The sequence below is a fragment of the Exophiala aquamarina genome (genome assembly GCF_000709125.1).
Source record: "Exophiala aquamarina CBS 119918 chromosome Unknown aczIA-supercont1.1, whole genome shotgun sequence".
In the NCBI taxonomy this organism is placed as follows: domain Eukaryota; kingdom Fungi; phylum Ascomycota; class Eurotiomycetes; order Chaetothyriales; family Herpotrichiellaceae; genus Exophiala; species Exophiala aquamarina.
Genome location: NW_013550587.1, coordinates 2,952,434 through 2,972,252, shown reverse-complemented (window position 1 = coordinate 2,972,252; position 19,819 = coordinate 2,952,434). Strand labels below are relative to the sequence as shown.

General features: G+C 51.3%; 9 protein-coding genes across 9 annotated transcripts; 5 read left to right on the top strand and 4 right to left on the bottom strand.

Annotated features, from left to right (window-relative positions):
* Positions 1-554: 554 nt before the first annotated feature.
* Positions 555-1,976, top strand: A1O9_01069 (protoheme IX farnesyltransferase; the record flags this gene model as incomplete). The annotated part of the gene is made up of 1 exon (XM_013410229.1): positions 555-1,976. The coding sequence occupies one exon, from the start codon at positions 555-557 to the stop codon at positions 1,974-1,976; it is 1,422 nt and encodes a 473-aa protein (XP_013265683.1).
* A 955-nt stretch (positions 1,977-2,931) lies between these two features.
* On the top strand, positions 2,932-4,080 carry A1O9_01068 (uncharacterized protein; the record flags this gene model as incomplete). The annotated part of the gene is made up of 1 exon (XM_013410228.1): positions 2,932-4,080. A coding segment is annotated over exon 1 (750 nt), but the record flags the coding sequence as incomplete, so codon positions are not given.
* A 547-nt stretch (positions 4,081-4,627) lies between these two features.
* Positions 4,628-5,386, bottom strand: A1O9_01067 (uncharacterized protein; the record flags this gene model as incomplete). Its single annotated transcript, XM_013410227.1, has 2 exons — positions 4,628-4,978; positions 5,156-5,386. The coding sequence occupies 2 exons, from the start codon at positions 5,384-5,386 to the stop codon at positions 4,628-4,630; spliced, it is 582 nt and encodes a 193-aa protein (XP_013265681.1).
* A 1,607-nt stretch (positions 5,387-6,993) lies between these two features.
* Positions 6,994-7,929, top strand: A1O9_01066 (uncharacterized protein; the record flags this gene model as incomplete). Its single annotated transcript, XM_013410226.1, has 4 exons — positions 6,994-7,006; positions 7,158-7,603; positions 7,688-7,774; positions 7,837-7,929. The coding sequence occupies 4 exons, from the start codon at positions 6,994-6,996 to the stop codon at positions 7,927-7,929; spliced, it is 639 nt and encodes a 212-aa protein (XP_013265680.1).
* Positions 7,930-8,367: 438 nt separating this feature from the next.
* Positions 8,368-9,903, bottom strand: A1O9_01065 (uncharacterized protein; the record flags this gene model as incomplete). The annotated part of the gene is made up of 1 exon (XM_013410225.1): positions 8,368-9,903. The coding sequence occupies one exon, from the start codon at positions 9,901-9,903 to the stop codon at positions 8,368-8,370; it is 1,536 nt and encodes a 511-aa protein (XP_013265679.1).
* A 994-nt stretch (positions 9,904-10,897) lies between these two features.
* Positions 10,898-11,843, top strand: A1O9_01064 (uncharacterized protein; the record flags this gene model as incomplete). The annotated part of the gene is made up of 2 exons (XM_013410224.1): positions 10,898-11,045; positions 11,101-11,843. The coding sequence occupies 2 exons, from the start codon at positions 10,898-10,900 to the stop codon at positions 11,841-11,843; spliced, it is 891 nt and encodes a 296-aa protein (XP_013265678.1).
* A 1,348-nt stretch (positions 11,844-13,191) lies between these two features.
* On the bottom strand, positions 13,192-14,964 carry A1O9_01063 (uncharacterized protein; the record flags this gene model as incomplete). Its single annotated transcript, XM_013410223.1, has 1 exon — positions 13,192-14,964. The coding sequence occupies one exon, from the start codon at positions 14,962-14,964 to the stop codon at positions 13,192-13,194; it is 1,773 nt and encodes a 590-aa protein (XP_013265677.1).
* Positions 14,965-15,787: 823 nt separating this feature from the next.
* Positions 15,788-17,380, top strand: A1O9_01062 (uncharacterized protein; the record flags this gene model as incomplete). The annotated part of the gene is made up of 1 exon (XM_013410222.1): positions 15,788-17,380. One exon carries the CDS (start codon positions 15,788-15,790, stop codon positions 17,378-17,380), a length of 1,593 nt encoding a protein of 530 aa, XP_013265676.1.
* Positions 17,381-18,180: 800 nt separating this feature from the next.
* A1O9_01061 (uncharacterized protein) lies at positions 18,181-18,781 on the bottom strand (the record flags this gene model as incomplete). The annotated part of the gene is made up of 4 exons (XM_013410221.1): positions 18,181-18,273; positions 18,338-18,404; positions 18,471-18,626; positions 18,681-18,781. 4 exons carry the CDS (start codon positions 18,779-18,781, stop codon positions 18,181-18,183), a joined length of 417 nt encoding a protein of 138 aa, XP_013265675.1.
* Positions 18,782-19,819: the final 1,038 nt, after the last annotated feature.

Sequence of the window (19,819 nt, the reverse complement as noted above, 5' to 3'; positions counted from 1 at the left end):
CGGACATCGTGGTGGTGAATAAACACATGTATGTATTTATATGTCCGGCAGTCGCACCTTCATGGTGTTCCTGGTTGTCGTGCCTTCTCCGACCCCCACTCTGCGCCCGTGATCGCTCCTTTCCTGAGCTCCGCGCTTGGCCGCACCTGCCCAATCGTGATTCGTGAATTGTGACTTTGACCTCGAAGCTCCAAAACACCATCACCAGATTTCTTCTTCACCGGAATTACTCGTACTGCGGACCGGGCATCCTTCGACAATTTTGCTTGAATGCTCCTCCACAACCATCTGCCTGCCTAGGCAATCCATCAATGGCTGCTCCGGCAGTCGCCCGCATTGCAAGTTCCGCCGGCTGTGCAGCTTGTTTGGCACGCCCTGTCAGGATATCACCACTACCAATTCCCTCTTTCCAACCAGAGAGGAAGCTGTACCATGTCTTCCCTCGCTCTGACCGTCAGCGCGCCCGAAGAGCTTCTTTCCACTCCACCGCCTTTATCAAAAATTACTTTTCCGCTAATACCTCGCTCGAGAGAGGCTGGGTCAACAATAGTCTCATGGCCGCCCTCCGGACCGTTGCCGAGCGACCTGCCAGCTCTGTCGCGGCTCAGCACCGGCTTCAGCTCCAAGAGGAAGAAAGGATAGCCATTGCACAGTCGAAAAAACTAAGCAGAGAGTCCAAGACCGTACAGTCGCAAGCACCTGATCCACCACCACAAGACTTGCCCCATCGAAGAAGACAACGCCGGAAGGCGGTAGTAGAAGGACAAGCGCCAGCGCCAGCAACCTCGCCCGAGGAATCTCTGCCACTCGATGCCTCCTCTCAACTGACCACTGCCGCCACTTCTCTCCCCCCATCGGCCACGTTTCGAAGAAAAGCTGCCACATATTTGTCCCTCACAAAGCCGCGCTTGTCCTTCTTGATCCTACTCACCACCACTTCTGCATATTCATTATATCCCATACCAGACATTCTCTCAACCACCGCTTCGTCCGTAGACACCTCATTTTCAACGTCCACCATGACTCTTCTCTTCCTCACCACTGGCACCTTCCTGTCGTGTGCCTGTGCAAACACTTTTAACATGCTTTTCGAGCCCAAATACGATGCCTTGATGACGCGCACACGGAACCGACCTCTTGTTCGAAAGTTGATTTCGCCTCGAGCTGCCGCCGCATTTGCCATCCTCTGTGGAGCTTCCGGCTTACTTTTACTGGATATTGGAACCAATCCTACTGTGGCTGGCCTATCCGCCCTCAATATATTCCTTTACGCCGGTGTATATACACCCATGAAGCGACTCTCAGCAGCCAATACCTGGGTCGGCGCTATGGTGGGTGGAATACCTCCTCTAATGGGATGGTGTGCTGCAGCTGGCCAAGCTGCCACCTCGGAGCATCATTCCTGGCAAGATTTACTCTTTTCAGAAAATGCCCTTGGTGGTTGGGCGTTGGCCGCCTTGCTGTTTGCCTGGCAATTCCCACATTTCACGTCTCTATCACACACAATTCGCGAGGACTATCGCAATGCTGGCCATAAAATGTTGGCATGGACCAATCCTGCACGGAATGCTCGTGTCGGTCTTCGCTATTCCGTTGCCATGTTCCCCATTTGTGGCTTTATATACTGGTCAGGCTATGTCAATCCCGGTTTCCTTGTCATTAGTACCGCTTGTAATCTGTGGATGACTAGGGAGGCCATTCGCTTCTGGAGGAAACAAGGTGCCGGTGGTAGTGCAAGGGGCCTGTTCTGGGCCAGTGTTTGGCAGCTCCCACTTGTTTTGGTTGGTGCCTTGGTGTGTAAGAAGGGCATCTGGGATGGTTTCTTGGGCTCAAAGGAACCTCTCAGCGTGTATGACCAAAATCAATCCGAAAACGATGGAGATGATTTGGGTATGGGAACAACCACCTTGCATACGAAACAGAGTCCTCCAGGCGACATTAATTTGGCAATGATCGGTTTTAAAAGACCTACTTGAACAACACGAAGCGAGTTTGGATGCACATCAAAGGATATTGATCTCGGAGTCAGCTGGCTATCACGACAGGCTGCTAGAATCCTCTGCGTCCCTGTGAACCACAACGTTCTGCCAGGATCAAACTTGAACATTGTTGCGTTTCAATATCCGGATTTTGAGAAGGAGAACTGCAGTTCGAAATATTGTCCGGCGTTTTAACCGAGACACAGATCCAGCACTATGGCTGGAGAAATGGACCTTCTTCCGAGACCCCCTCGGTATTGGATACTACTGTCCGATGACTGCACAACCCACGCAGTGTGGTTGCAGACAAGCATCGTGCGGGAAACTAAATAGTTTTCCGCGAAATGATCAGCAAGGCACAGCAGCAATTGGTGCACTTGTGGCGTCATTCATCTCAAGGATTGCCTGATGGGTGTGCTTCCTCTAGCAACCAATGCGGGGAATGTTTCTATGTCCTCAAGTCTTCACAATTGTAGGAAACTCTATCGCCGGTTATTATCCCTACAACACATATGACGATGCGCAAATGTAACATATACACAGGCTAAGCATGCATATAAATCATTCCACTTTTCTTTGAAATGTTCTTTCCACAGCTGGTTTTCGATCAAGCTTTGAATGGGCATCAGATGATGCTATTGCAATCCGTCATTCTCAGCAAGCATTTCAGATACATCTGCAAGCAGGTTCTGTACTACAATGGCGATAGCACTTTCAACCTCGTTTAAATGGATCAGCTTGCTAGGTTCGCTGAAGTTCACCTGCGCAGCGCCAGGTCTCAGTTATAATGGTCTTGCGCAAACACCCCAGATGGGCTGGGTAAGTGGTAAAGCATTCCTCGTCGCTTTGAATCAACACACGTCCCGATCAGAAAAGTCACTGGGTGTCAATTTGGGCTGTCTTTCGAGAGAACTCAGTCTCATGCAATCCCTCAATTGGACAGGATACATAGAATGCTTACGCGCTGGACTACAACGAAACCATAATCGCTATTAATGCCGACAAAATGGTGAACTTGGGCTTTCGAGACTTGGGCTACAACGCGGTTATCTTTGACGATGCCATGGCCGAACGCACCTGGAGTGAGAATGGCTCACTCATAGAGAACGCTGGTAAATTTCCCTAAGGCCTCTCTACAATTGTCAAGACACTCCATCGCGATGGACTTTTCTTTGGTGTGTACAGCTCTGCCGGTCGCTTTACTTGCGGCGGATATCCGGGCAGTTTGGGATACGATACAATCGATGCCCAATGGTGGAGTAGCCTGGGGGCTGACTATCTCAAATATGATAATTGCTATAATGAGGGATTATCTGGAACACCGAAGCTGAGCCAGGATCGCTACGCTGCCATGTCGAATGCATTGAACTCGACGGGCCGCCAGATCACATACAGTCTGTGCAACTGGGACGACGACAAGCCGTGGGAGTGGGCATCAACGATCTCGAACTCAGCAAGGATGAGCGGAGATATTACCGATTCCTTCGACATGCCTACCACCAGTTGCCCATGTGGTCCCGCTGAGTATTATTGCCAGCTTCCAGGATATGGCTGCAGTACTTTCAACATCTTGGGCAAGGCTAGCCACGTCATAAGTAAAAATCAGCCAGGGTATTGGAATGACCTGGACATGCTGGAGGTTGGAAATGGAGACTTGGATTACGAAGAGTATAAACTGCATTTTAGCATGTGGGCAGCAATCAAGAGTCCGTTGATCTTGGGCAACAAGCTCGACCAGTTGAGCCCCGAAGATTATGCCATCCTGATCAATCCCGCTGTCCTTGCAATCAGCCAGGATCCAAGTGGAAGTGCGATCTCGCGGAAACTCGTGAAGCAAGTGGATGACAAGGACGAACACGGGTTCGGCGAAGTTCAGGTCTGGTCCGGTGGACTAAACAACGGTGATCAAGTCGTGGCATTTCTGAATATCACAGATACCTCCAGGACGATGACCTTCTCACCGGTGGCCGTCTTCGGCGGTAGCAAGACCAACGAGGACGCACAGCAGAGCTGGGATTTGTTCGATGTTTGGGGAAACGAGATCGTCATGAGCAACAATATCGCCAGTCAGGTTCTCAATGGAACTCTTGCCGTTGGCCACTGGGTATTACAACGCGAGTGCCAAGGCATGGTATTCAAATGAGGAGGGTCAGGGAGACCGGAGGTGGCTTGCAGAAGAGGGATGAATTATGAATTGTGAATGAGACTGAGCGGGAATGTTCTAGTAGTGGGAAGGCATTCTTCTGGCATAGAACTTGAATAACACAAACTCAACTTTTCATATTTCTGTTCGTGGCATGAGACATACGTTTGGTTTCGCAATGTCAGGCCCAGCTTCCACTATTGCCCGTGTCATGGTGGAGACTGGTTGATTTTGATGGTGACCAACCACATATATTCGTGTAACGTCAATGACTGGTGGTGTCCCTTCTGGCTGGTCTATACCTCATCGACGTCTGGGTCCCTGTCAACACGCACCATCGAATGCTCATCCCTATTGTTCATGATCACAAATTATTGGGGGGGGGGGGCTCAAGGGGAGGCTCCCCTGGAGCGTAAGCATACACGACAACACTCAAGTCAGACACGTAGCCCTCTCCCCATCCTTAAACTCACTCCAGCACGTATGCAATGTCCCCAGCCTCAACTCAACCCATCTTAGCATTACTGAAATCCATCTCGGGATGCTCGCTCATGAACTTCTTCAACAGATCCTCCTTCTTCTGCTCGTCGCTGCTCGGCCGGCCCTGGCGCTTCATCTCCTGGTCGTACATCATCTTCTCGACCATGCCGCGGGTCTCGCCGTCTAGGTCGGACAGTTTGGAGTTCTCCGGTTGGATCTTGGTCACGTCGATGGCCGGTGCGCTCGTTACGATGTGCGCCCACCAGTTTGTGCCGCGGGGCTTCGCCAGGTTGATGTTGATGGTTTTGGTCCCGTCGGCGTTTGTGGATAATATCCAGGTGGAGTCGTCCACGAGGATGGGGTGCGGGAAGTCGCCCTGTTTCTCGGGTGGTTAGTCTTTCTCTCTTTTCTTTTTTCCTCCCTCGTCGACGTGGCAGCGGAATCTGTTTTGGAGGTGTTGAGGAAGAGGGACAAGGAGAGAAGAAACCCCCTTATTGGATTGTTTCAACGTGTCCAGTGGGACAGGGCGTCCCGCGAGAGAACATGAGCTTACGTCGAGGATGGGTTCCTGGCCTTTAATCGCGACTTTGATGTGAGTCTTCTTGAGCTCGACAATCAGATCGCGTGCCTTCAGGTTGCCGGGTATGGGAACAATAACGTCCGCTTCTTCTAGTGTTTGTGTCCATTTATAGGGTAGTTTGGCTTGTTCCTCCTCTTCTCGTGCTTTCTGTTCGGCGTCTTTGCGGCGCTGCTCGGACGGCGAGGGTGACGAAGGGCGGGACATGTTTTGTCGGGTGGGGCAGGCAGGACCTGAGTGGGCCTCAAGAAGGGGAATGAGTGGCTGCGGTGGGTACGTCGTGAGAATATCTGAGGAGCAGTACTAGAGTATGTTTGGCAAGCAAAATGGGGGGAATCCTGTGCTAGGTGCGGTAATTGCAATCGTTGTGGCTTTCGTTAATTATCTTTGGAGGCACAATTTGGAAAGAGGCTTCGACAACGTCATGCAAGGCTGAATGTCACCAGTCTTGGCGCTCAGCCTTGCCAACATGATTAAATTACAAGCAGCATATCTTGACGACTTCACATTCATTCACCACAGCTGCCCACTTACATTTCCAACTCTCGAAATTTAGATTTGAAAACTTCGCTGAAGCCCCCCAGCTTTCTTTTTCTTTCCACACCCCATGGAGTGAGAATTTGAAGTTAGCTTTTGTGACAGAGTTCTGCTTTAGCACTCAGCCTCGTGGAGATAAGTACGGACGACTAGCTAAGCGTCGAGATGTTGTTCCCTTCATACGCCTCCAATTTTTGATGTGTAGTCGAGACACGGGTTCGATTTGAGTCGAACCCCAAGAAGCCTTTTCCACCATCAACCCATTTTATTTTCCCTCGCGTGGTCTGGGCAGCGCCGTCCACCCTTAGTTGACATTTGCCGACCCTTCCATCACACGAGAGATAAGGAAGGATGGTAAATTCAACAAACTATCTCTCTGAATTAGCGTCTGTACACGACTGCACTCTACACGTTATTGCCTTCCGTGTTTAGTGAGCAAGTACCAACTCTCACAGTACATCGAGTGTCCATCGTTCTGTAATAGGTTGGAGGTGCGGAGTTTGCAAGTCTTCCACGTCTCTCACAAAACGGCATTAGATATCTACAATCTCACTGCTGCTCTGAGTGCTGCACAGCCTGACAGTCACGATTGATTGGTCAGTTCAGCAAGGCTGGAGCTCCAGGGTTTTCGGTATAATGACGTTAAAGCACTTCTCGTTCGCCTCGACAAACCAATAGGAGAGCCTTGAAGTTTCGCCTCCGGAAATGGCCTCGTGAATCTGATTCCTAGCGATCCACGTCACCCAGGGTCGAACACCTCTAGTCGACAGCATCTCTATCAAATCTAAACAGGGGAACCCCGAATTACTCACGAAGTGGCGGCCCCACCTGGCGTTAGTCAGCGATATCTCCTTACCTAACTCTCCACACGTTCAGCCTCCACAAGGCTTGATGATGCTTGACCACTCACACCAGCCTGGCTTAGATGTCCTCTGACGTGTTAGGAGTAGTCGTGGTGACTAACTCCCGGTAACATTATGGAGAGCTTCCAACAATTTGGCAATCGACAGGAAACCCGAGGTCGTGATGGTTAAACAGAGAGCGCAGGCTTTCGTGGCGAGTGCGAGTTTCCATAACGCCTCGCGAGCTTACACAAACAGCCGGAATCCATTCTCCCAATTACGATGAAGTGCAAAGGCTGGGTCTAGTATATATGGGTAACTTGCCTGTGTTCCTTTTGGGCCGCTGACCACATCTTGTCAGTAAGTTTCTTGTCTCGACTCTCTGGAAATTGACACTCTCTCAACGCACAATCCGTCAAGAACACATTCACCAAAATGAGTATTCAACGTAGGTGCAGATCATAAACAGTTGGTGTGGCATTGAGACTAATGGTGCCCAGCGAAGTATCAATTCGAGAGACTGGACAAAGACAAAGCCGGTGAGACATTCTCACTCCATGAATTACCCCGTCTGGAACCAACACCAACTAGCTAAACAGTCCTCCTAATCGTCGATCACCAACTCGGCCTCCTCCAGCTCGTCAAGGACTACACAACAGCTGAATTCCGCAACAATGTACTAGCGCACGCCGAGCTAGGCAAGCTCTTTGACCTGCCGGTGGTCATGACGACGTCAGCGGAGACCGGGCCCAACGGGCCTCTCCCCAAGGAAATCACCCAGATGTACCCGGAGGCACCGTTGATCAGGAGAAACGGCGAGGTCAACGCGTGGGACAACCCAGACTTCCGCGCCGCCGTCGAAGCCACAGGTCGCACGCAGATCATCCTGGGCGGGATCGTGACGGAAGTGTGCACAATGTTTCTGGCCCTGAGTCTCCGGGAGGCAGGGTATACCGTGTGGGCCAATACGGAGGCCAGCGGCACTGCAACGCCCAAGCTTGCTGAAGACGCGAACAGGAGGATGGAGGGCGCAGGGGTACATTTGGTGAGTTCCGACCTTCACGCTCGCTTGCTGCTGCTGGTATGTTCTATGATGCTGATGAGCTAACCCAACCCAACCCTTACCCAGACCGGCATGTTCGGCATTGCAATGTTCTTGATGAAGGACTGGCGGAATACACCCGGTACGGCAGAAGTGCTGCCTTATTTAGACAAGGTACGGGGGTTCTCGAGAAGACTCCAAGAGAAGCCTCAGGAAATGCTAACTGCACCAAACAGTACTTCCCTGCCTATGGCGTCGTCGCGAGAGCACATGGTGCAGCAAAACAATCCTGTGACATTGTTCCTGGTGAGCAGCAATTGCTAGGATGAGCCGAGAAGGCGATTACGGCGCGCAGGAACGGGCCATGGAAGACAACAGCGAGCCTGCGTGGAACCTGCGCGAAAGCAACTCGCTGGCATACACAGAATGTCCATGGAATCTATATGGTTTGTCTGGCACAATGTCAATAAGCCCGCCTTTGGAACCAGCAAAGGGAGATAGATCATGGTGGAATAACCATGGACGATTAAAGTAAACAAAGGTTCCTGACCACCCTTTCTTCTCCACTCTCCCATTCTCTGGTGATTATGAGTTATCTAAAATTTCCATCTTCTTTCCTTCACCGCCGTAGACACGCAGGCCTTCTCCATGTGAGATCGAGCTGATTGATTGGTTTCTCAGTCATTCATTATTACTAAAGTATACGCAAAAGGGCTAGTACGAAGCTCCTGTTTTTCCCAAATCATATTTTTCATTATATCATAATATCATCGCCTGGATCTATATCCGTTAGGGATCTTAGGTACTTCAGGCGTCGTTTGATACGTGTCGGGGAAACCGACGTCATGCAGCATCTCCGTGAAGCCGGTGGTGGGCCGGCCCCTCTCCCCAGCGCTTGTAGACCGCATGCGTTTCGTGACAGTGTAGTCGGCGCCGCCACCACCACCGCCACCGCCGTCGTATCGTGCGGGTGTTAGCACTTCGTGATCGTGTAGAGACGACACGACAGAGCAGCTGCTCACCGTCCTCTCGTCCGTAGGGTGGTGGGGGTTGCTAACTCGGAAGCTGCTGTGCTTGTGGTTAGCGGCTGTTTTGGTGTTCGGGGGTGTCTCGAATGGGCTACCCATTGCATTGCTATTGTGCGTATTGCTATTGCTGCCTTGATCCATGTACCGTTGAGCGTTCATCCCGCGAAGGGGCGCGATGTTGGGTGGGTACGTCGGCATTCCAGGTTGGACGTTTGGACCGCTAGGTGGTGTGTACACATTGATGGTCTCAGTGCCGGATTCGCGGGGAACGCGGCGGTCCGGTGTTACAGGAATGCCACTAGGGACTAGGGGGATGTTGTTGACCACCGGAGGAGTGGGCATCTTCCAGTTGTCTCGTGTGCCGACGATGGGACTTTGTCCGCTCTTAGCGGAGAACATCGACCTGGCACGCCCTGTGGTTCGGCGTAGGAAATCGGTCCTAAGACCTCCTGGATGTAGAGGTATAGGATCGGAAATTGGAGGTTTGTAAAATGATGAACCGGCAGAACTCCTCCCAGCCGGTTTTCGATGACGGCCAGAGCAAATCACCCAGGCAAGCATCATGAATGCTCCAATAAACATACCGGGGAATAAACCTGCCAGGAAGACGGTGGGAGGAAATTTGTTGCAGGTGTTTTCCAGTTGTGCTGAGTTAGTGATTGCCCCAGAGGTGGCGGTGGAAGCTGAACTTGAACTTGAAGTTGGGGTCTTCGACGTGGAGGTTTGAGAAGAAGGGCCCGAACTTTGCGTGGATGACGTGCTTGTACCACTTGGAGAACTGGGGGAAGAAGGAGATGTATCTGAAGTTCCAGACTTACTGGAGCCTGTAAGTAAACTGCAGACTGGACTTGAATTTGGCTGGTTTCTAGGAGCGTCAATACAAGCATAGCCAAAAGGACAGCAGCTATCTCCGCAGGTCGGCAATTTATCCCCCAGTCTGGTTGTAAATATGCTGGTGTTTCCGTTGCGTGTTACGTTCTGCGCTTGGACATCGCAAGGGATCGGCGAGATATTGTTGCAGGTATTTCCTTCTGGACAGCATAGAGCCGAGGAGCCGTTATCAAGTGAAAGACAATTGAAGCCTTCTGAACACTTGAAACTGTCGGGTAGCCGAGAATCGACGGCTTTGCATGAGAGATCGTCCCGCCGCGAGAGCAGGGACGACAAGTCTATGGTAGAGAGAGGGGTTACTTGAAAGGCGCTGGTAGATGACATATAGACCAGGAATAAGAGCACCACTCGCTGTCTTCGCATTTTGGTGGGCATATCAGGCATATGGGCAGATGGTCGGGTGAAATATTAGATGCAATAATATCGATGGAGGGTCGTACAGTGCGGAAGTGGTTGGTAAACGCAGTTATATTCATTCGTTTGTTTAGACAATGACCATGTCGCCGGGACAAGTCACTTGGATAGGTGCCAAATTAAGAGCATGCAGAAAACGGACAAAAGAAGGGTATTAGAGGTTGACAATGGAAAGGAAAAGTGAGTCTTCACCTTCAAGATCTCACAAAGAAAAGAGCCGGTACAGAGCAGACACTCTTGTAAGACGGGTGCCTGGGAATAGTCTGAAAGACGTTGGACCGCGAGCTGAAGAGGCATCGAACGGTTGGGCACGCATTGAATATAGAACGTTCAGAACGAGGCAGGTGAGAAATGGTCCGAGCATAGCCAGTGAATTGTGGGTTCCAAGCATGTGCTGCGACCTTGTGATCTGAAGCAGGCGCGGATATGCATCGAAAGAGTGGCAAAATATGAAACGAGTGGTTGAGGAGGGCTGAAACTTGCGGAGGAGTGATAGAGTGGAAGAAGCATGAGAAGTGAGATGGAAGATGGGACAAGTAGGACGGAGGATGGAGGTGGCTTGTATTGTTTCAGACGCGAGGCTCAGTAGTAAGTTCTGGATTTCTGATTGGCCAGCCTGATCAATAATGCGCTAGACCTAAAAAGGAACGTATCCCAGGTTCCAAGTTGAATTTCCGCAGCTGCACCTCCATTCACCACAAATTTGTCCCCGGTTGATCGCTCTCTACACATGTCCATACTGCAGCCACCGGCCTCGGTACTGCATTGAATATCCTCCATTGATGATTACCCGACCTCCGACGACGCCGCAGTCTCTCCTGCGAGCCTTCGTCAAGCAAAGTGTAGGCACCCGCACCCAAGCAACCCAGCCCTGTCATATCTACAAAAGCGAATAGTATTGACCTTCTGAGTTGAGCAGTCCCAGTGTCGTCGCCTACACGTCGCTCCCCAGGAGTGGAAGCTCATGAAGAGCCCTTCATGGCAAAACCAGAAGAAGAAAGAAGTTTTTGAAAACTATGGCGTGCCCGGCTTTTTGTCCAAAGACTCTTTCAACCAGTCCTACCAAAAGTACACAGAGCATCTTTGTGATCGGTTAAATGAGTTTGTCGCAGGTATGATAGAGGGGTACACCGACATTCAAGAGGTATGTCTCATTGACATCCTTAGGCACGGCCGATGAAGGGGCCTCCGCAATGGATCTACACAAACGCTACGCCCACGTTTCTCAGAAAGCCGCCCTCTACAACCACGCCGCCATGGCCTGCCATACCCAATTCTTCTTTGAAGGCCTCGCACATGCTCCTTCCTCCGCTGTACCTCGCAAACCGGGAATCAACACCAAGAAGAGTATCCAAACCTACTTCGACTCAGTGGACCAACTGCGGACTGAATTCCTCGAGACCGCCGATTCAGTTTTTGGCAATGGCTTTGTCTGGCTGATGCTGCTCCGGGACGTCGGCAGTCTCGGCATTCTCGCCACCTACAATGCAGGTTCGCCCTGGCCGGGCGCCGCTCCTCGCCGTGACAACCGTGACATGGCCAACATCGACGCTCGACAGCTAGCTGAAGAGCTCCAGGACACACGCAAAAACGCGGGTAACTACAGCGGCGGCATGTCGCCACAGTTTTCCGGGTCCTTTGGCGAGTTCAGTGCCAATCGAGCCCGTTTCTACGAGGGTCACTTGGATGCGGAACCACTTCTATGTGTAAATCTATGGCAACACCAGTGGCTACCAGACTACGGTCATTTCGGCCGGAAAGAATACCTCACGGCGTGGTGGGACACGATAGATTGGGGTATGGTTGAACAGCGGTACTCGCTCGGTGCTCCCGTCAATAACTCGAGACTGCGACCGTCCCTGTACGAGCCCTTGATGAACAGAGTCCAACAAGACCAGTCCAGCGCGTAGGGACAGTCTGTCTACGATTACACTTCTCCCCCACCAGCTCTGAGCAGCACATCTTCTAGCATCCTATCCACCAATGTGGAGAGCCCTCTAGTGGCCGAGAGGAACGTCCTGTACACCTTTGTTAGAGTTTCGAGGATGTATATACCCTGAGTACTGCTATCGTGGTCCACAAGCATACATCATGCGCATGCGTGGATGCACGGCACTGCCTTTGTGTCTTTGTGCAGTCAGGAGAGACGGGCACCAGGCAAGAAAAATGTAATATAACGTATATTATTAGCAAGAACAATCGATAATACAATTGATCGACGCAATAAAGTATAAAGTTACATAAGCCTCCTCTTAAACCGAACAAACCCCAATTCATTCAATTCATGGACTTGGCCCCCATCAATTAACTACCGCTTCAGCGTCACATCCTCGTCCTAACCCGATGGCACAAGGGGGCTTCACTGTAGTAACTCCTCCATCCAGTAACCACCACCACTACCACCACCAGCAGCAGCCGCACTTCACAACAATATATTTATCGATTCCGCAATTTCTGCCACCATTAGAAGCCACATGTGTGCTACTTTTAAGATCCGCTGCATTTGGCCCTAATCGGTGTGGTCTGGTTGGCGGGCCTCTACCCAGGATAGGTGCTGGTTTGCAATGAAAGTCATCGGCGGGTTTCCCTATCTCGAACTACTTACTCCACATATACCGTCAGGGATTTCATTGAGCGATGAGCCGGGGAAGTAATCGAATAAATCGATGCGGTAGTATAGACGCCATCAGATCAATGTTCCTGGAGGTGTTCGTAGGTTATTGGTTCGACTCTCGTTGATCCCGGTGTCCTCTTTTTCCCATCTGGGTGGGTTTCCTGCCCACGAAAAAGGCAATAAAAGCCTTCGATGCCGGGCGGACCTTCTCTTCAACCTCTTTGATGCTAATGTCTGCACCTTGAAGTTTCGTAACGTGTCTTTCTACACGTGGCTTCCACCGGTACTGGCTCAGACTAGCAAGCATCGTAAACACCGAAGGATGAAAGATTTATTGTACAGCCTCGCCTCCTCGAGGGCAACTGTTCTGAGCTTCTCTCCCCGCTCCCCCCAGAGCAGTCTGGAAAGCAGCCACAGTTGGATGACTATGCTGCTCCGAATATGGGGAGGCGACTAGAAGAGGCTTCGGCCACAGGCATCCAATTGTTGCTTTAATCAGTGAACACTAGGCCTGAGGACAGATGGCCACCTTGAGTTTCTTGATTCTCTGACGCTCTCGAGCTGTGTGACATATCGTCAATGGTTTCCCTGAGAGTAAGTGCCCGTGAAAGGATGTAAGGCACTTGAAATATGCTTTGTTTTCTTCAATCCCAGTATCTGATGATGCCGTCAAGGCCACCAGTAGCAACTTTACTTGTCTCTTGGCCGTGCCAGGCAACGCATGTAACGGCACCAGATCCTTCTCCTCCAGCTTGAACCTTGTGCCACATTTTACCGGTCTTCCAGTCCCAGAAGCACACAAATCCCCCGGTATCGCCGGATGCAATGATACCTCCATCTGGACTAATGGCCACATCGATAGCATACCCTGAAGTATTCATGCCACGGAATCCCTTCTTACGATTCTGTCGGAACTTGTCACCTGCAGCGTAAACAACAATCTGGTTATCGGCGCTCTGGAAGGCAACATATTTCCCACTAGGGTGTGGTGCTGAGCGGACGAGGGCGTACATGGATGGATCGGCGATGAATTTGATAGGCACGGGGATTCCAAATTCCCACGCTCTTAGAGACTTGTCGTCCGAGGTGGAAATGAACCTTCTTCCCTCGTCCACAAAGGTCAATGTGTTGATTGGGCCCAGATGATGGTCATATTCCTGGGTCAACTCTCCATTCCGGGTATCAAACTGAACAATCTTTTTGTCCGACATGCCTGCAATAAACTCATTGCCTTCTGGATGGAAACGAAGCGTGTGGGGTGTTTTCCCAGTGGTAAAGCGTGATAGACATTTTCCTGTTTCCGTATCCCACAATTTCATTTGGCGGTCATAAGATGCGGAAAGGAATGTGCGTCCAGTAGGATGGAAATCAGTGTCAGTGACGGATTTGCTGTGGCCGGAGAACGTCCTTAGCAGCGCCCTGTCATGGTGGGCATCCCACAAAGCAATTTTGCCATCAGCGGCAGATGATAACAGAAGATGTGATGATCGTGGAATGAAGCGGAGGGAAGTAATGGGCTTGGTGTGATATTTGTAGACATGTATAAGTTTCTTGGGCACATAGTTTTGTTGTGACCCTGGTTCCTTGTGAAGGTCGATGTCGAGATCTTGAGGAACATGCATATAGGTTCGCCCTTGGTAATCGAACTCTGAGGCGCCATGGAACTGCGTGGTTTCTGTAACGGTAGAGTCTTCTCCATATCCGGTTGCTTCCTTTGGCGGTGCGGGCAATGGAGTAGGCACTATACCTTCCTCCACCCACTCTTCATCCGAGGCGAGTTCCTGATCCGCAGCAGCTTCTGCCTGCTCGTATGCGACGTCGTCACTTGTATACTTCGCCCAGGGTCCTAGATATGCTCCTTCGCCATCGACGACGCTGCTATCACCCTTCTTTTGCCGCTTCGCTCGAATGGCTGCACTATCCCCTTTGGAGTGTCGTAGTTGGACAACATCCCGTCCACCATACTTCGCAATCGCAGCTTGATCCCCCACGAATGCGCCATTGACGCTGGGATCTTTCGTGTAACCCAGACTTTGGAAAGTCCTATGCTGCGTCTTGAACGTGGCCTCCGACATGGTGGTCTCTTCAGCGTTGCCCGTCAGGACATTCTTGCGTTTCAATGCATTTCCAGAGGTGGATTTGAATGGATTTATTGGACCCTCTGTAGGTCGAGCGAGGTTGTCGTAGGTGACATTATATGCCAAGGTGGTACTCGAAGGATTCGCAAGTGCTATTTGCAATTGCGACGAGTCCTGGTCAACGTCAGACCGACCAAGGCTTCGTACTAAAAGTAGAGACCAAACCTCTATTGATACATCTGGGGCAGCCTTCACAGGCTTGGGAAGTGCTGATATGGGGTTTGCGGGCGCAATTTCATCGTCGCTAGAGTCGTAGGCAAGGCCTAGTAGACCGGACATCTCGATATGTTGGCGACTGGTTGAATGACCGGTCGATTTTGACGAGTTGGACCAAACATAAAACTAATAGGACCTACCCCCAGGCTATGATGCAAGTCAGGTTCGAGACTAGAAATTGTGCAGCCAGGGAAAAGGTCAAACCACGTGATTGATTAGTCGATTACGTAAACGGTCATTCTTTCTGTGTTGCACCTTCCTCGTGTCCAGAGTTCGCTACTTCCTTGATATCCTCTCGAGCACTCAACTTCAACGTCTGATGCCTTCTTCTGTCTAACTATGCCCTATGTTGAAAGTACCAACGAGTAGCTTCACACCATCCCAAGGCTTGTCTAAGTCTAGGCAACTTCTCATTCTCAGAATCAGCAGAGACAATGTAAGGAAACATGGTCAGCAAGAACTTCCCATCAGCCACTCTCTGTGGCGGCTTCCTCAGCCACGCTCAAAGCTCACCACGGCCAAAACTCAGGTTCTCTTTTGAGCTCCCTCATTTGGTGAAATAATGTTGGTGCGCACACTATCAGATAACCCTCATTTCTGCAAACTCTTGTTCAGCTTCCCGGTACCGAATCTGGCCAAATACGAGGAAGCTAGGACCATGTTCAGAAACCCGAAGTGTAAAACACCACCGAGGTAGGAACTTCCCCACTGAGAATGCTCTCGAGGTCTAGCGGACTCGTCTGTCCGCCAGTGAGTACTGCTCCAGGGTTGCCAATAGTATATCATGGGATACCGCAATGGTCTTCCACAGCTTTCCTCTTCCCTTCTTGTGAGCCGCATCATACACTCTTTGTCTACGCAAATCATGGTCCACTAAGCCTAAAAAATGATGAGCCCATTAGCAGCAGTCCATCCGCTTCTGCTATTCGTGTATTTCTTCACATTCATTATCCACTCGGTGGAAGCCATCAACGAGACAGACGTGCGCAATGCTGTGGACAGATTAGATGATTACATTCAAACAGTTCTTACTCAAACAGGTGTACCTAGCATAGCCGCGGCAGTGGTCTACAATGACTCTGTCGTCTACTCCAACGCGTTTGGCATCCGCACAGTTGGAAGCAACGAGTCAGTTACGCCAGAGACAGTCTATCAGTTGGCCTCCCTCTCCAAATCCATCTCATCGACCATAGTTGCTGGGCTGGTCAGTGACGGCTACCTGAAGTGGACGTCACACGCAAATGACCTCGACCCGCTGATTGAACTGTCTGACCCCTGGATCACGCGAGAGGTGACGGTCGAGGACTTCTTCTGCCATCGCAGTGGCCTCTACGGCGGCGCGGGCGATGACATTGAGACCTTCGGCTACAACCGCTCGGAGATCTTGCCCAAGCTGAAATACCTGGCCCCGACTGGATCATTCCGAGTCGCATACCAGTACAGCAACTATGGCGTGACCTGCGGCGCCGAGGCTGCGGCGTCCGCTGCTGGGGGCTCCTGGGAGGACTTAGCCAAATCACGATTATACGAGCGGTGTAACATGAGCTCGACGAGCTCACTCAACGCAGATTTCATGCAAGAAAGCAACCGCGCATCTTTGCACGTCCTGCCTCCCAACATAACGGATGCGAATTTGACCGAGCCATACATCAAAGCTCCACTCCGAGACCCAGACGCCCAGGCTCCCGCAGGAGGCGTGACATCCAACGTTCTCGATCTTGCACAATGGCTGCGTCTAGTGCTAGGAAACGGGACATACAATGGTGAAGCGGTCATCAACTCCACCAACATACTCTACGCGCACCAGCCACAGATCGTGCGCGGGCTTGATCCCGCCACGGGGATGCCGGGGTACTACGGGCTAGGCTGGACGGTGGACTACGAAGCCCCAAACTCAGGACGGATCTTCATCGGGCACGCCGGTGCCTTCTCGTCGGGAACACGAAGCATCGCGCGCCTGAACATAGCGGACGGGTTGGGCATCGTGGTCCTCTCAAACTGTTTCCCAACAGGCACGCCAGACGCGGTTGCGTTTGCGTTCATGGACTGGGTGTATCACGGCAACGAGACAAGGGACTGGCTAGGCTTCTGGGACCCGCTGTACAACGAGCTGAACATGCAGATCTCTGGGACGGATCCGGGTTTTGATGTCTCGCCCTCGTCCTCTGGCAATAGCAGCGGGGGTCCCCTCCCTGGCCCAGCCGTCTACGCCGGCGTGTACAGCAACGACTACGTCGGGCGCGTCAACATCACCGCCACGGACTCCACCTCGAACCGCAACCTGACGCTAGACATCGGCAGCAGGTCCTTACCACTGACATACTGGGATAGCAACGTATACGTGATGCGCGCGGTGGTGGAAGCTCCGGAGGCGCCGTCGGCGGTGACGTTCGTGCTAGGTCCAGGCGGCGAGGCCATGCAGGTGATCATCGATTCGTTGAACGGCGATGGTGGTGGTGTCTTGGATAGGGAATCCTAACAGGTCGTGGATGAGATGGATGCCGTCCGTCTTGCAGGGGAGAGGCGCCGCTTGTTGGGTGCAAGCGAGAATGAATCAGGGAGAGGGTCACTTTCGAAGCGGACAGCCACAGTTGTATGGGAGAAGTCAATCATTCAGTGTCTGCAGGTTGGGGTCAAGTTCTATTCTTGTCATACTCATTAAGATTTACCACAGAAGATAGGCTAGGCATACGTAGGTATTGTAACTCTAAGGGTCATCCTTTGCACGAACGGGGCCTTGATCGCAAATTGCCGTTCATGGTTCCCCTCTTTCGAAAATGCGCTATCCAAACATCAATACATCAATCATATCAGTCCGCTCTTTTAATATCTGCGCAAGACCTTGAACAGACCTCTTCCAATGTTCTTCCGCTTTCAGGCTGTGGATGAGAAGAAAACAGGAAAGCGATATCAAAACATCCACTGCCATACAAGAGCGATGGGATCCGGTTCTCATTCTCTTGGGTAATAACGAGAACATTGTGCTAGGTCGCGACCAATACCACCCCGTCCGCCGACCTTTCTGCTGTGCTATCATGTCCTCCTGCTCGGTTTGACTGCCTGCTTCCGCGGGGGAAAATCGTAGAGGCCAAGTCGATCGTTCATATTCCACCAATAAATTCGCTTCTGGAGTTCCTTTGACGCCATAATTCCGCGACTTCTGGTATCCCAGAAGAATGGAGTGTCTTGCGCGGAAAGCGATCTGAGGCGCATCAAGGGCCGACGCTCATCCTAGGCATAGCTTCCGTGCTCCATTGCATGGGCGACTCGACCGCGCAGTCAGTTCGATTCGTCTCGAATGAGTGCGACGATCATGCTGTAGAGATAGAAGAAGAACATGATAAGATGGAAGCCGAGCTTGATAAAGGATTCCTGGAAGATTCAAAGTCAGTATGTGAATTTGAGAGTCATGTATCGTTTATTTGGAGCCTCCCACCTTCTTGTGCACATTTAATTTTCGGAAGATTTCGGTAGCATCGAGCAGATGTTGATTCTCAAAGATCCTGCATTTACGAAGCTTGTCAGTCACAGTCCTTGTAAATCTTGGAACTGGAGGTATGTCAACTCACTTCTTTGCATTGAAGGCTAGCAGAGGTAAATTCAGTAAAATAGCCAGCCAGTATCCGTTGATGAGGAAGAGGAAGGTCAAGAATGCGTGAACAGCGGCTTCTGGGACAATGTAGGTGTTGAGGCGGTTGCAGAGGTCGATTGGGTTGATATAGTCACTGTTGAGGATAAGTAAGCACCCGTCTGTTGTGATAATGGAATGTACCACTCACCATTCTAGATCGCTGTACATGATAGTGAAGAAGACCTGCAGGAAGAGATTGACGGCATTTATCAAGACGGAGAGCAGATATAACCACGCTTCACCCGACATCTTGAAGGTATGTTTTGTCCGATCACAGCGACAAGAAAGCAGTGAGGCCACCCAAATGTGTAGGAGCTGCTGCTGCTGCTGCTGCTGGCGGCGGTGGTGGTGGAAGGCTGGGGTTGATTGTGCGGAGGGATGTATGAGGGACAAGGTTGCAGGGTGGGAGGGAACCACAAGCTCAACGGTGAAGAGTTGAGGAGAGGGTGTTCAACGCTGCTGGCCAAAGGAGAAACAGAAAGTAGTAGCTGTTGGCAAGATAAAAACAAGCTGTCCTCGTCTACCTAATCAGGGTAAGGTGGCAGGTTGCAGGTGTGAATGGATAGGCACGAACTGCAGTGGTCGGAATGGTAGAGGAGTCGTGGTGGTGCAGCGGTGGTGGTGATGAATTGGCATCGTGGGGGAGTGAAATTGTTGGCAGGCGCAAGTTCAGCCGGTGGCTGGTGGAGGCACTGCACTTGCCAATTATGCAGACCCAGGCACCCGCAGGCACAATCTGCGCAACGTCACATCACATGTCTTCTCCCCTCTTTGAAAGGTCACGTGGCTTTTGTATATGTAAGCACCTCTTCAGATCATGGCACCCCATGGTCACCCCATGGTCACCCAATAGTACAGCTATCATTAAACGAGAAACAGAGCGAAAAGGGCGACAAGGTTGTATCAGCGCTTTCCACTCCCAGAACACCATACCCGTTTAATATGCAACCTCCAACATATAGTGCCGAGTGCAGGCACCTTCGGCAGCTTCTAATCAAGCATATTTGACAATGATCGATGCAAACCCGGAGCGTGGCAAGTCCTCGTCTACGTATGTTGTGATTGAGGCCAATTTCTTTCCTCCCAGCTCTTCATAATGGTCGGCAAGCAGCCAACCCGCTCCAGCCCCGTTCGGAGTACCAAGGATGGCGGCAAAGGCATCCCCATCCTCAGGTGTCCAATCAACAAGCGTGCTGTCATGAGCGTTCCTCCTCAAGCGGCCTGCATGATCTTTGTATACCCTTGCCAACGTATCAATGGTTTGTATGTTCACAATTAACAATCTCC